The sequence below is a fragment of the Bactrocera neohumeralis genome, chromosome 3 (genome assembly GCF_024586455.1).
Source record: "Bactrocera neohumeralis isolate Rockhampton chromosome 3, APGP_CSIRO_Bneo_wtdbg2-racon-allhic-juicebox.fasta_v2, whole genome shotgun sequence".
Lineage (NCBI taxonomy): Eukaryota > Metazoa > Arthropoda > Insecta > Diptera > Tephritidae > Bactrocera > Bactrocera neohumeralis.
The window spans coordinates 67,774,991-67,790,386 of NC_065920.1; the positions used below are offsets into that span (position 1 = coordinate 67,774,991).

The 15,396-nt window shown below is 40.3% G+C and overlaps 1 protein-coding gene across 1 annotated transcript; it reads left to right on the top strand.

Moving 5' to 3' along the window:
• The first annotated feature begins 7,276 nt into the window (after positions 1 to 7,276).
• On the top strand, positions 7,277 to 15,379 carry LOC126753091 (tubulin glycylase 3A). The gene is made up of 3 exons (XM_050464238.1): positions 7,277 to 8,730; positions 11,864 to 12,376; positions 14,101 to 15,379. Exons 1-3 carry the CDS (start codon positions 7,332 to 7,334, stop codon positions 15,357 to 15,359), a joined length of 3,171 nt encoding a protein of 1,056 aa, XP_050320195.1. The 5' UTR covers positions 7,277 to 7,331; the 3' UTR covers positions 15,360 to 15,379.
• The last annotated feature ends 17 nt before the right edge of the window (positions 15,380 to 15,396 follow it).

The window sequence follows — 15,396 nt, forward strand, 5'->3', positions numbered from 1 at the left end:
CAGTAAAAGTTGCGTTGCGCATGGCGTATGATGAACATTATCTGCATGCGTGTAAAATTAGCGGCGTCACTGCTGCAAAATAACTATGTGTTGCTGTTGCTTGCATATGGAAGTTTGCGTTTATTTATTTATGTTAAGTAACGGGTAAAGGACAGACGCCGCCTGTACTCATTACGTAGCGTTAGCGACATAAGCGCTTAATTATGCGAATTGTCTGTAAGTTATGTATTTACATAACACTTATTTGCATATTTGTTGTGCTTTGTCGTTGTTGTATAATAGGCTCTTCAATTATGTGCCGAAGCATTATATTGCATAACTTTGAACTCAATGCTAGCTTTTGATTGATGTAGTTACGAGGCAAATGTGGAATGTGAATAAATCACAAATTAACACTTATGTACTAGGGTTGTCACAATTTTTTTCTAATTTGAAAATATAAAAGCTCTAGAAATCCATTTTTTTATACTCTTGCAACCTGTTGCTACAGAGTATAATAGTTTTCTTCACCTAACGGTTGTACGTATCACCTAAAACTAAGCGAGATAGATATAGGGATATACTATATATACATACATATATGTATGTACATATATATATATATATCATGGTCAGGATGACGAGAACAGTTGAAATCCGAGTGACCGTCTGTCTGTCTGTCCGTCCCTATCCCTTGAACCACTTAAGCTACACAACAACCAAAAAATATTATGAGAACTTCTAGCGACAGTGTGAAAATGGATGAAATCGGATCATAACTCCGCCCACTCCCCGGTAACGGTAACGGTGCTGCTAAAGACAACTTAAAATGCGATAAATCAATAGCTACCCGCGAGGTTTCTAATAGATTTGGGGTCAAAATTGGATGGTGGTCGTAGCACCGCCCACTTTTAGGTGAAACACATATCTCGAGATCTGACTTACAGATTTCAACCAAATTTAATATGATGCATTCCTCTGATATTTTTATGTTACAGTGTGAAAACGAACGAAATCGAACCATAGCCACGGCTACTTTCCATATAACACAATTTTAAATTCAGTCTGATTCTTGCCTTTCGAGTGTACAAATCAAGAAGCAATTAATATAATGCCCTTAGAGTATGCCACCTTATGGCCAAAAATTGTTCAAATCGCACCAAAACTGTTCAGACCGCTAGGTCCTCAATATGTGGATCCAGTGCTTATAGTTTTTCTTCCGAAAATATCGGTCAATGTGTGACATATAAAATTGAAATTCAGAGAGAATTCCTTCCTGATAGTTGTCAAAAATGAGTTGAATCGAGTCAATACTTTCCTGAATAAAATCGGGTAAAAACTCGCCGTAGACCCTATATAACTAAAAAGCCTCATATACATGAAGGTACTTCCCTGGCTTTGATCCTTGCAAGGTGCACGGACAATGAAAACAGCGGTCAGACTCGATGCCAAAATAGCGTGTGCACTATTACAGTATCAGAACCAAAAATACTGTTATCATTTTCAAATTTTTTTGGGCTTTATCGAAGAAAAACAATACTACTCCAACAATACTGAGTCAAATAGTCACAAAATTGTCTAGGAAGATTATTTAGTACTGTCTTCCGAGGTGATATAGTGTGTGTGGGTGTTGTATTAAGATACGCCAGTTTTCCTGAGTAGAGTGGAATGTATGGGGAGGTTTATCTCATTTAAACAATTAAAGATGAACGAAAGAGGAATGGAGGCTATAATCTTTATAAAAGGTCAAAATTTTAAATGAGAGTTGATGGATTGAGATATAATATCTGGAATAAAAAGGGTTTTCAACATTGATCCTTCGAGTAAAATCTACAACAAGTCTTGAGTGCAAATAAATTTAAAAATTTCAGCAGTTCAGCTTTCTCCAGACTGAAAAATATAGCGAAGCAAATGGATCTGGTAGTGCACGCAGGCAAGACGAAATATCTCTTGTCATCAAACAAACAGTCGTTGCACTCGCGACCTGGCTTCCACGTCACTGTTGACAGTCAAAACTTCGAAGTCATAGATAATTACGTCTTTCTTGGAACCAGTTTTAACACCAACAACATTGTCAGTCTCGAAATTCAACGCAGAATAACTCTTGACAACAAGTGCTACTAAAGGATTGGGTAGGCAATTGAGAAATAAAGTTCTCTCTCGATGAACAAAGACCAAACTGTACAAGTCACTCATTATCCCGTCCTACTATATTGCGCAGACGATGATAACATCTCATGAGTCGGCGTCACGAGTTTTCGAAAGAAAGGTTTTGCGGAATATTTATGGTCCTTTACTCATTGACAACGGTGAATACCGCAGTCGATGGAACGATGAGCTGTACGAGATATATGAGGACATTCACATAGTTCAGCGAATTAAAAGACAATGGCTACGCTGGCTAGTTCATGTCGGTCAGCTCTGTAAGTTTTCGATGCAGTACCCGCCGGGGAAAGTAGAAGAAGATACCTGGCCACACTTGGACGACTGGTACGCTGTTGTAAACTCGACTATAACCGCATAAGACGTAGATACCACGTCAATAAAATATTTGAACAGAAATTGCGGCATTCAATTTACCTATATCTATAATTTCTTGAATGCTAACAAAATCGCTTCACAATAATACAAATAAAACACTTAATATCTTAAATGAACACGAATTTTCTTGAGTAAATGAAAGAGTCTGATATATTTGAATGCGATGGCAGTGGAATAAAGATCACAACTTATGGGAATTAGGCTAGTTCCAAGAAACGATTTACCTTGGCGCGATGCTGGCTAGCCATTTTCATAAACTCTTCAACATTTAAAAAATTTTCAGTTTGATTAGTGGAAAATTAATAGGAAGATGATGATGAAGAAGAAATAGATTTTACTTTCTGATGACCTTGGATACTAATGACTTACTAGAAAGATTAAGATGACGTTTTTAAGAAATGATAAAAAACAAAGTTTCGAAAATCACTTAATTGTTTGCATAATACTTTTACATAATTATCCGTGTTTCATCAAAAATTTAGTATGAAAGATGCCGCCTAAATCAAGCGAACACAGAATTGTTGTTTCTCGGAAGTGTCTACTAAAGCGTGAAAGGCAATTGCTAATTTTCGCTATAACAAATATTTTCTAAATGCTATTTATATCTGCCCACTTCATTTCTTATTAACACTCAATAAATGTCTTATATAAATACAAATATATCTAAAAGATTTATGAATTCCTGGGTGGAAGTAACTGAGGCAAAGAAAAAGAATTATTCCTAAGCACCCGAAATCAAGCAATACTTCTGTGTACTTTTTGATGTTTTGGAAGTTCGTCAAAACATAATGGAATCATTTCTTAAATTTGTTAAATATTTAAACAGTGGTCAATAGGTTCCTGCTTGCTTTGGCAGTTCATATAATCGATTACGAACGGAACGAAATGACCGGAAATTCATAGTTCAAAATTTGGTTGCAGTGACTGCGGTCATTAAAATTTCGATAAATGTTTCAACAACAAAAGACTCATACTCGTATATATATATATACATATATATAGACTGTCATCCTCCAATTCAGGCACGAAGAAGTCATTAATCATGGTTCTATAGCGATCCCCCTTGACTGTAATACTCGTATTATGGCCGCCTTCATTTTTGAAGAAATCTGAAGTGAAACATTATTATGTTGCGGCAACTAACAGAAGGTTTCAAGACCAGAGTATCCTCTTGTAGAACCCCCAGAGGTTACTAGATCGCCTCTGCCTTACGCCCAGAGCATACTGAAAGTATGGAGGGAACACTTCTCCAACCTGCTGAATGGCAGTAAAAGCATAAGACTAGGAAATGGTGAAGCCGATTCCCCAAATATGACGATGGTCCAGACGTTCCATTGCCCGGCTATGAAGAAGTTCGAATATTAATTACCCGTCTGAAGTACAACAAAGTGGCAAGGGGTTGATGAATTGCCGGTCGAGCTATTCAAATTCGGCGGCGAATAGAATAGAAGCATGTATCAGTTTCTTTGTAGAATATGGTGAAACGAAAGCATGCCTGACGATTAGAATTTAAGTGTACTCTACCTAATCCACAAAAACGGAGATCCCATACAAAAGAAGCTGCCTTTATGCCGCTATGTCGGAATTTTGTACCCCGCAAAACTAATACGGCTGTGTGAACTCACGTTGAGCAATACTAAGAGCTCCATCAGGATTGAAAGAGACTTCTTCAAGATGTTCGATAACCAGGCTACATTTGGAATATCCAATTGGCGCTAAATTGCGAAAAGAAAGAACGACTGGCGCGAATTCTAAACTCGGCTATAATCGCGTAAGCGGTGTCTACGCCAATAAAGAAGAAGAAGTAAATTTCCAAAAGAAGAGGTCAACAAGCACTAGCGATCATAATTTTTTGTCCGAAATAACTCTTCAGATGCGACCATTATCCTTATTATTTTCTTGTTTTCTTCGTCATTGCTTCGCGCTCACTATGTGCTTAGCCTTACGATGAAAATGAAAGTCAAATCCCTCACGCACGTCCTCACATTTTAAACAGTTTTTTAAGTGTGTCATGCGCACAAAGTTGGGTATGAGGCAAATGACGAATGCAGTGTAATTATTTTAATTGTGGTAATTATGCAAATCTCGTAATTATTTACAGTTGTACATCACGAAATATGTGCATACATACACAAACGGATTAAAATTTTAATGATGATTATATAGGTACATACAGGGTTTGTCCGGAAAGTAATAGGACTGAGTCGATTTAAAAAAATTTATTGAACCAATCGTTACAATTCTTTAAAAACTTTTAAAATAGGCTCCTTTTGCGTCGATGCGGCGCTCCCAGTGCGATTTCCAAGCATTGAAGGCGTCAAGGAAAGCATTCTTCGGAATAGCCTTGAGAGTCGAGGTGCATCTTGTCGGATCCGATTGACCCTTCGTTTGAATCTCTTCTGAACTTCCATGTAAAACTTGGCGTTGACGGTTTATCCAAGAGGAACAAATTCATGGTGGACGATAGCGTTGATGTCAAAAAAGACGTTTTCATTTTGGATTTTCATCAGCGACCTCTTCCCGGCCCTCCACCGAAACACACCACTTCTTGCTTAAGCAACATCTGGGTAAGCCTACTTGATCATATCAAATGTCTCTGTCGCACATTTACCGAGTTTCACACAGAATTTAATCGCGTACCTCTGCTCTACCGAACCCTGCATTTTCGGCTTGCACTACTCACAGAAAGTTTATCCTAACTCTCCAGGTCTTGTTAGCTAAGAACGCCCTCTACCGAATCCAGTCGGTGCGCGCACGCTCCGAAGTAGTACAGTCGCGGCGGAAGAAAATCAGTCCTATTCCTTTCCGGACAAACCCTGTATATATATGTTAACTCTTTCCTCAATATTTGGACTCCAAAAATGCTTTTTATCAAAAAAGATACGCCCTAGGTATTTCATCTTTTCAAAATGTTCAAGACGTGAATCCCCGAAAGAGGGGTGAGGCACGTTTAGGATCTTGTACCTTCTGGTAAATAAAACCATTTCAGCTTTACTTGGGTTGACGGCTAGAGCGCTTCTATTCGCCCAGTTGGATACCATGTTAAGGCCAACTCTTAAATGGTATTTAGGAATTTTCCTTCAACCATAAGAATAATATTGTCAACGTAGGCTATCACCAAACAGCTTCGTTCCACGAGTTTTTTAAGTAGTTCGAGGGAAATTTTGTTCAGCATTGTGGCTCATTTCTGACTAAAGGGGTATGTAAAAAAACAAAATTGCCGCATTTGGGACGAAGAGCAACCTGAAGAAATTCAAAAACTGCAATTTCATCCAGAAAAAACAACGATTAGGTGTGTTTGTAGGCCGGTGGAGTCATTGGTCCATTCAAAATATATGTCGGTGAGAATGTAACCGTCAATGGTGACTGCTTTCGCACCATCAGAACCGACTATTCGATGCTTGAAATTGAAGCTCGTGGTCTCGGCGACATTTGGTTTCAACAGGACGGCGCCAATTCGCACACATCACATCAGTCAATGGATTTATTAAGAGAATACTTCGGTGAGCAAATAATTTTACGATTTGGCCCAGTCGATTGGCCACCAAGATCGTGTGCTATCACATCGTTAGACTTTTTGCTGTGCGGATATGTAAAGTATAAATTCTATGCTGACATTCCCGCTTCGAATCAGGCCTGGAAGCAAAACAACACGTGTGTCATTCGCCCGTTACCAGTCGAAATGCTCGAACGTGTCATCGAAAATTTGACTCAATGGATGGACCATCTCAGACGTAGCCGCGGGCAACATTTGAAACAGATAATCTTCAAAAAATAAATGCCAAAGAATGTTCTTTCGAATGATAATAAACATTTTCCATTCAATTTGAAGTTTTTCTGTTTTTTTTCTTAAAAAAAAGTTAGTAACCTCGAAATGGAACACCCTTTAAAGCAAAACAACCGATTCTTTGAAATTCAGCTCGCTAGATATAAGAATAAATCACTTTCAAAGTTTCAGCAAATAATATTTATTTTTATGCTATAAAAAATTCACGAAAATCATTGAGAAAATAAGGTCAAAACTCTAACTCCACCCACCACTTTAATTTTAAATGCACCAAGTACCTCCTTTCAAGCATTCAAACGTACAGTACAACAATTATAGATTTTGTGATAAAATACTTATACAATAATTGCTAATTTGATTTTATCATCTTAACTAGTTTAAATGCAAATAAAATAAACTTGTACTCGAGGTACAAAAAAATGAGAAGTTCATAATTTTATAGCATAACTTTGCACCTTCACCCAGAAATCAAGCGGCGAAGAGCACAAAAGCGGCATGCCTAAAATGCTTAACACAAGCAAATAAAATTTACGAAGCACGACCAAGTACAATAGCAACAACTGAAGTTATGCCAAACTATGCGCAATGCTTTCTTAGTAAATCCTTGTGAACCTCAAAAACTAGGTTGCCAACTCCACTTTCGCAAATTTGCGTCCTACTAGCAATCCACGGTGCTACGCTTCGACACATCACATAGATACATACATTTTACATGCCTGTGATTTTTGTGAAGCACGCCCACAGCAGACAGTAGACTCCATTCCAAATTATATTAAATCGTTGCTCTAATAAACTTAAGCCACCTGATTTGTTGTGGCCGCCATGGCAACAAGTAGACAACTTGCTCTACATTATGCGCGCTTACCATGTGCCCACGACGACGGTATGTCAGACTTCAATTCATTCCGATACAAATCGCATAATTTAGTAGTCATCGATTTTTGGAGCGCGCGGAACGCGTAAACGGCATTGCGGTCCCGGTTGGTTGGCTTACTAACGCAGGCGGTGGCTTGCGTTTCAAGCAATGCATGAGAAATCCGGTGAAAATGCCAACGAGAATAACAAGAATGAAACCGCCCAAGAGAAGCAACAAGCGCCAGCAGCTGAAAAATTGGGAGACGTACCAGCGCCACTGCAGCCAACAAAACCAGCGGAAGTGAAAACAATTGAATCCACTTCCGTTGAAGTGACAACGAACAGGACTACAACGCATGTAGAGACTACCATAGCGGTCACAACCAGTGCCACCACGACAGCTAGCTTAACAGTCACTGCCACAGCCACAACCACCGCCACACTTAGCACAGCTACCAAACCGATAACTGCCACAATCACTACCGCAACCGGCAAGGAGATAATACCCAGCGCACCGCCCAGCAATTACTGTAATCGTCGCACTTGGATTACAACCGATCGTCTAAATGAGTTACGCCGTCGCGCACAAGAGGCGGTCAAGCAGAATAAAACCTTCACCATACGCGGCTCCTTTCATTCCGTACGCAATGCGCTCGTGGCACGCGGTTGGATTGAAAAATTGGACGTGCATCGCAAACAAATACCAACGGGTGTGTGCCAAGTGACCTACGATGATTTGGCGCAGGGTTTGCCCAAGCGCAAGCCGGGCGAGACACGTCGCCAATATATTGTCAAGTGTGAACGTAACATTATGTCGCGCTTTCTCGAACACATGCCCATCGACTTTTTATGGACGAATCGCAAAGAGAAATGTGATTATATAGATCAAGCTAAAAATCCGGGCATGATTATTAATAAGTTTCACCGTGCGCCATTTACCTCGAAGGAGGGTTTATGTGCACAATTGAAGGACTTCCATTGGTTCTATGAGGAGGGTATGTCTGAGTTGTATTTTCCACGTTGTTACAATGTTTGGAGTTTGGAAGAGCTGGCCGAGTTTATGGATAACTTCAAGCTCACTGCCTGTATTGCCTTCATACGCGTCGTGGTGGATCGCTACCGTCGTAAGGGTATAGATGCGATTTTCTCCACTATGGGTACTGTACCATATAATAGCATCGATTTTGCAATTAAACGTTGCAGCGATTACTTGGATAGTTGTCAGCACAAAGATATCGATTTGGATGAGCTATCACGTGTTTGGGAACATGAATGGGATGTCTTCTTTCATCAACATCAACAGGTCGTAACGGAGGAAGCGAAAATATTTACAGAACCTACGCGTGCACCCGAGTATACGGTAAAATTGAGTATACAACTGTTGGAGCATCTGCAAAACTTTTGGCCGCAATATACGCTGGATGGTTATCAGAATTTGTGGATCGTAAAGCCGGCGAATAAGTGTCGGGGACGTGGCATACAATTAATGGATAATTTAAAGAAAATTCTAGTGCTTGTAAATCCGTCCATCGGTTCGAAGAGTCGTTATGTGGTGCAAAAGTATATAGGTAAGTGCTGCTTCTTTAAGGGAACAATGATACATTTTCTTTTTTTCCTCTCCTCGGGAACATGTGGTGTTATTGCTTATGGCGAACTAGCAGACTCCTGACAGAGATTGTTAGGTTTATTGAGAAAATGAGATCTAAGAATTTGGTTGTAAAGAAGCAGTAAAAATAATTAGTCCGAAAAAAGAAATTCACCTTTGTATTCGGGTTCCGTTTAAATTTGAATTTCTCGGCTGATGTTGTTGCTATAAAGTCAGAAATCCTCCTCATATTATTTAAAGCTGAAAATCGTATGTTCCTGGAATGAAATATCCCGTATATTCGTAATATCCGTAAGAAAGTGATGGCAAAGTTGAATTGGCACGTCCGGACTCTACACCCGTTTCTGTAGAACCATACGTTTTTCTCAGGCACCTGGAGAACATTATAAAGTTTTAAAAAAGCTATTGATTTTTCCATATACATAGTAAGTCCCATTATAAAAGGTTTGCCCATTATAAAAGGTTTGCCGACTATCTGATATCATATAGTTCGACGATCTGTCCTAATTTGTAAACTTAGACGAAGTGGGCCTTCAAAGCCTTCATTTAGAATAGTTCAGACACTATATTCCGGCATCTTCTAAAGAGCATGCTATATTCTTATCATTTACAACTGGATAACTTTATGAAACCCGTTCACCAATAATAAAGTGACCTTAAAATTAAATAATTTTTTTCTGCAGCTGATCCAAATGTTCACAGACTCACAGACAGCCTTGGAAGACAATCTGCTTAATATACATAGTACAAAGGTCTCATACTCGTATTACTCACACTTACCGATCCAAACAGGGTTAGGTTAGGTTAGGTTAGGAAGTAGAGTAATTTCTTTGTGGGGCCAGGTATAATTGCACTTGGACAGCTAAAGACGCCTGTCTGTTGTGATACAAAGAACTCCTAGATGTGCTTCAAGTTTCGATCTATCCGTGAAAAGGCTCACTGCGCCTCTTCTCCAGCTGCTCACTTCTGCTTGAAAGGCACTACAGTGGTCTGGCAGTCCGAAACAACAGTTCCCCATACAACCTTTCCCTTGAGCTTCGATCCATTTGTGAAGAAGCTCACTGCGCCTCCTTTCCAGCTACTCCGCCCCACCTACATATTCCTCGCAGGTATCTGCACGGAGAAGATGACAATAGTAGAATGCTCCGCGACGTTGTGGTCTAAATCGATGTTAAGCGAAGCAGTCAGTGAGAGAGGAGCTCGGAATGTTCCTCTCTGAGACCCTTAATGTAATCGATTTGCAGAAGCGTGTGGTCTAAATTGATGTTAAGTGATGCAGTCGAAGTAAGAGGGGATTTCGGAATGTTCCTTTCCGTTATCCTTTAAGTGCCCGATTTGCCGGAGGCTGTTAGCACCTTCGCAGAAATGCACCTGACGAATATATTTGGTCAAAATGTAATCCTTGTCCAGAAAAAGTTCGGATCAATTTAGGTAACGTAGAACTGGTTTTCATAGAAATTGACAAGTAAAATGGCATAGTAGAGCTTGGGTTATGGAAAGCCCTATGCAATAAGAACAGTTTCCATTTCACACTGCGTAACCGAATTTAATCGCCAGGAAGCGCATAAAATTAGTCGATGAAAATCTGCCTACATATCATTATAAAAAATGTATGACTTCACATTTTCTATTTAATTTCCAACCTACAACCTCGCATGCAATTTTCAGTGGAACTAAATGTAATAAAAATTAAAATGGCTAAGAATAGCAAATAAAAGCTCAATGTGGTAAAAATACACGCACGCGTCGGGAAAATCTTGCATGCTCACGTACAAATTATATAAATATAAGTAAATATGTATGTATGAGTGTCATATATGGGCGTAATGCTTGCACGTGAGTTCACATAATCACATATAAGTCAAAACGAAGGGGACGGCAAAGCGTACTTTCACCGCTCGTATAAAAATAAACACAAAACGAGCGAAATGAATATGGTATAGTTTATAATAAAATATAAGCATAATTACATACATACATATGTACTTACAGGCACGAATGCCTAAAAATATCAAACACTACAACATGAGCCCTCCAACTCGAGTATTGCCAACGACCCTACACAATACGATTTGGCTTCAGCACGCGGCAACCGAAAAACACCGATGTGTGTATATAAAAAAAAACAAAAAATATGAGTACATATGTATGTATATATACTATGAAGTGGTGGTGGTGACTGTTGGCGGGTGCACAAAATCAATGAACTTTCAGTTTTAATGGATCGACTTCAACAGGTTGGCAATAAGCCTAATTTCCTGTCATGACACCATAAAGTTGCGTGAGCATTCAACAAATGCCAACCCAGTCTTTGCACTGACGTCACAACCACCCAACAGATAGCAACAAAAAAAATAAACATAACCTTAGTTTACAGTGTCCCTGACGGCGCTTTCTTAACAGTGAGCTTATATAGTACAGATATAACGCGGTTTTCAATAAGGACGCTACAAAAGTAGAGCGATAGAGACAGCAAACGACGCCAAATTTTTTCCCGCTTTTTTGACACTGCTCTTCAGCACGGTTTGCCACTTCATCATGGAAAGATATATGAAATTATTAAAATTTACTACCGAAATTCGGAGTCAGTGGCTTCAACTTTAAGGGCGCTACATCCAATTTATGGTCGTCAAAATCGCCCTGGTCAGATCAACAATTGAACGTCTAGTGGAAAAACTTCAATCCACGTGACAGTGAGACAAAGAAGTGCCCGTAGTGTCGAGAATATTGCTGCCAAATCAGTCTCTCACGCGTCGTTTTTAGGCGTTGGGCATCTCTGTGACGTCGTTGTGGCGAATTTTGTGAAAAGATCTTGTCCTACATGCTTACAAGATCAAATTGACGCAAGAGAACTGAAGCCGCTTGACCACTAGAATTGTCGTATGTTCGTGAATTGGGCTGAGCAACAGCTTGAAAATTATCCGGATTTTCATCGAAAATCGAAATCGTTTTACCGCCGCAAGTCAGCGACTTTTGTAGCGCTCTTATTGAAAACCCCGTTACTAATACATAAACCTTTTAGTATAAGTATATATACATTTATAGCTGTAAAATCGTACGATTTCGTAAAAACTTACCTACAACTTCCTTTGCAGAAAGACCGCTCATTATTCACCATACAAAGTTTGATATACGCCAATGGTTTCTCATAACCAATGTACAACCGCTGGTCGTCTGGATGTACAAGGAGAGTTATCTGCGTTTTAGCTCGCAAGAGTATAGCTTGAGTAATCATCATGAATCGGTGCATCTGACTAATCATGCCATTCAAAAGAAATACAACAACGGTAAGCGCGATAAACGTTTGCCCATAGAGAACATGTGGGATTGTTACTCCTTTCAAGCGTATCTGCGTCAAATCGGCAAACAAGATATGTGGCAGGAACGCATCTATCCGGGCATGAAGAAAGCCATTGTGGGCACAATGTTGTCGTCACAGGAAAATATGGATCGTCGTCCGAACACGTTTGAGTTGTTCGGTGCAGATTTTATGATATGCGAGAATTTCTATCCTTGGCTAATTGAGATCAATTCAAGTCCCGATTTGGGTGCGACAACCAGTGTGACGGCACGTATGTGTCCGCAATGTCTGGAGGATGTGATAAAAGGTGAGAATTTAGAAATTTTTTTGACATTATATTGTTTTAAGTACTGGTGCTGTTAATGCTTGTGCTGTTATGAGGTAGAGTAGGTATTGTCCGCATAGACTTTAGACTTTACATATCCCCACAGGAAAAAATCTAACGGTGTGAACGGGGAATTGGCGCCGTCTTATTAAAACTCTATCGACATCATTTTTGAAGAAATATGGACCGATGATTCCACAGGCCCACAAACAAAACCAAACCATTGTTTTTTTCTGTATAATATGGCAACTTTTGAATGTTTCTCTTCGTCCCAAGGGCAGCAATTTTACTTATTTACGTACCGTTAAGTACGTTTGGAACTTTTTAATAATCCCTAGACCGAAGCGATGTGGCTTGGGACGGTCGAGTGGCTTGAGTTCTTGCACAAGCTGTATTCTGTATGCTTTCAATTTAAGATCTTAATGTAAAATGCGGTAAGTCGTTCCATACGTCAGTCCGAGTTGCTGCGAACGGCGCTGAATCGACTCTCCACGTTCTTTGTGTAATAAATGCAGGGAGGCTCTCAAGATGGGTGATAGTGTTGTGAATAGTACGATCTGATCTTTCAAAAAAAGGTTATTGTGTGTGGTGCGTTGGAAAGATAAGATTTCGTTTGAACTTCTCAGATGGTTATTTGAATGCTCGCTCCAATTTTGTGAGAGCACACGTCAAATATGGATACTGGCCAAGAGAATATCCACCATACTTTACATTTTTTTTCAATAAAGGCGCACAACATGTATGGTCAAGCTGAAGCTGAAAATATAAATAGATTTTAGGATACTGTTGGAATTAATCAAAAAATGCACCACGGTCTGGAAAGCCAATACGTCAAGTCCGACCGTCATGTAGGCACTGCTTGCATTACTCAAGAGCTAAGCATAACACCAAAATCTTTTTGGAACCATTAAAATAAGGCTGGATACAAAAGCAGCTCAATGTAACTCACACTAGTTATCGCAAAAAATCTTATGGACCGAATTTCCATCTGCGCAAAGCTATTGAATCGCAACAAAAATGATCCATTTCTGAAGATGTGGCTACTGGTGATGCAGAAAGGATCACTTACCTCCCTCATAGTCAAAAAAAAAGACGGTAGTGGTAAAATCGAGGTGAGCAAGGTCAGGATTGACGGTCATGAAGGTTTTCCTATGAATTTGGTGACTCTGGCAGGGAGTTATATACTAACAGTTGCTTCCCTACCTACAAACTCTTATTTCGGTCCTGTACTATCAACAATTGGAATGTGTAAACGAAGGAATCGCCCAGATATAGGCAATTTTGGACAATTCGAGATGAGTCAGAATAACGCCAGGCCACACACATCAATAAAAACTCGGCATAAGCTCCGGGAACTTGTTTGGAGTATACTTGTCCACCTTATAGTTCGGACCTGGCACAAAATGATTTCTACTTGTTCCCGTCTATGGGGAATGATTTACAACACAAAAATCATATGTCTTAGGAAATGTTTACTATCATTTTCGGTTTTAGCAACCCAAAACCCTCTAACATCACGATCAAAAACGAAATATGAAGTAGGGTAATGGATTTCTCTTTACTATACCTTATATATTATAAAAAAATAAAGGCAATAGAGATCTAATTAAAGCTAAAGTCCATTCATAATATGAGTTTATTACTAAATATTTACCTTTTTTTAACTGACTGAATCCTCTACAATTTCTCGCATCCCTTCTTCACAGTTGCAATTGATCGACGCGTGGATCCCAAGGCAGATATGGGTAATTTTGAACTTATCTACCGCCAAGTGGTGCCACCAACACCAGCCTATATGGGACTCAATCTCTTCGTGAAAGGCAAGCAAATTGTCACTAAAGCGCCACATCATCATCATCACCATCACTACCCGCATCAACAACGCGAACGTCCAACACTAAGTGGACATAATTACAGGCATCGTGCCACCATTACGCCAGCCATCTCGAATGTGCACAAGGCTATGCCCACATTCAATGCTACCGAGTACGTTGAGAAGTATATAATGGAGGCGGGAAATAGCAGTCGTAGCAGCATAAGCTGCGGTCTCGTTGGCGGTATCACCGCCTCGGGTGCAGTGATACACACTTCGCCCACACCAATGCAAATGGTGCAAAATGCACGTCGCAAATATCATATAACACCGCAAACGCCTGCTATGATCTGTCCGAATCTCTTGAAAACGCCACGCACACAGGTAGGCACACGCCGCAAGTCTGTCACGAATCTCTCCAGTAAAGCGAACACCATGCCAGCAACAGCTAAAGATCACGAGGCGACTGTACCGCTTATGAAGCGACATCGGAGTTGTGGACCACGCCTTAACACTGCCGTCGTAGCGGGTTGTACGAATAATGAAGGTGATAAAAATTTTAAATTTATTATTAAGAAATGTGTGATCCCAACATCGGCCGAGGTCAATAACCAATTGCCTAGTCAAATCGACGCAGAATCGGCCACGGTCAGTGTTTCGGCGCACGCGAGCAAAAGTAAAAGCGTCGATAATATTGTGGATATGTTACGTCGGTTCAAAGGTCAGCCACAGTCAATGACACTGCCACAAACGCAAGGGTCAACACAGGTGGCACGCAGTGGTGGTGTAGTGCATGATTTGACCATAGGCGTAAACGAAAAATCAATCAAGTCCTTGCTGGCGAAACAAACGAAATCCAACACAACTGAGGCGTCTCAACTGGCAGCAAAAATGGCAGCTTCAGCCGGCATACGCACGGTCGGACGCAAGCTTGTGACTTGGCGGCGCTCCAGGCGTCATAACGCCCGCCTAGCCGCTAACGCCAGCAACACCAAGTCCGCTGGCAGCGTTTACGTTTGCAAGAAGAAGCCGATGGCGTTGGTAGGCGTTGCGCCCTCTGCAGCGAGCTTAACTGTTGCGGAACGTTCACGCAGCTCATCCGCGAACTATCAAAAGCCAGCTTCGGTAACAAACGCCACAGCAAAAATCTAAAAATATGGTATATACGCGAATATGTAGTATATGTCAA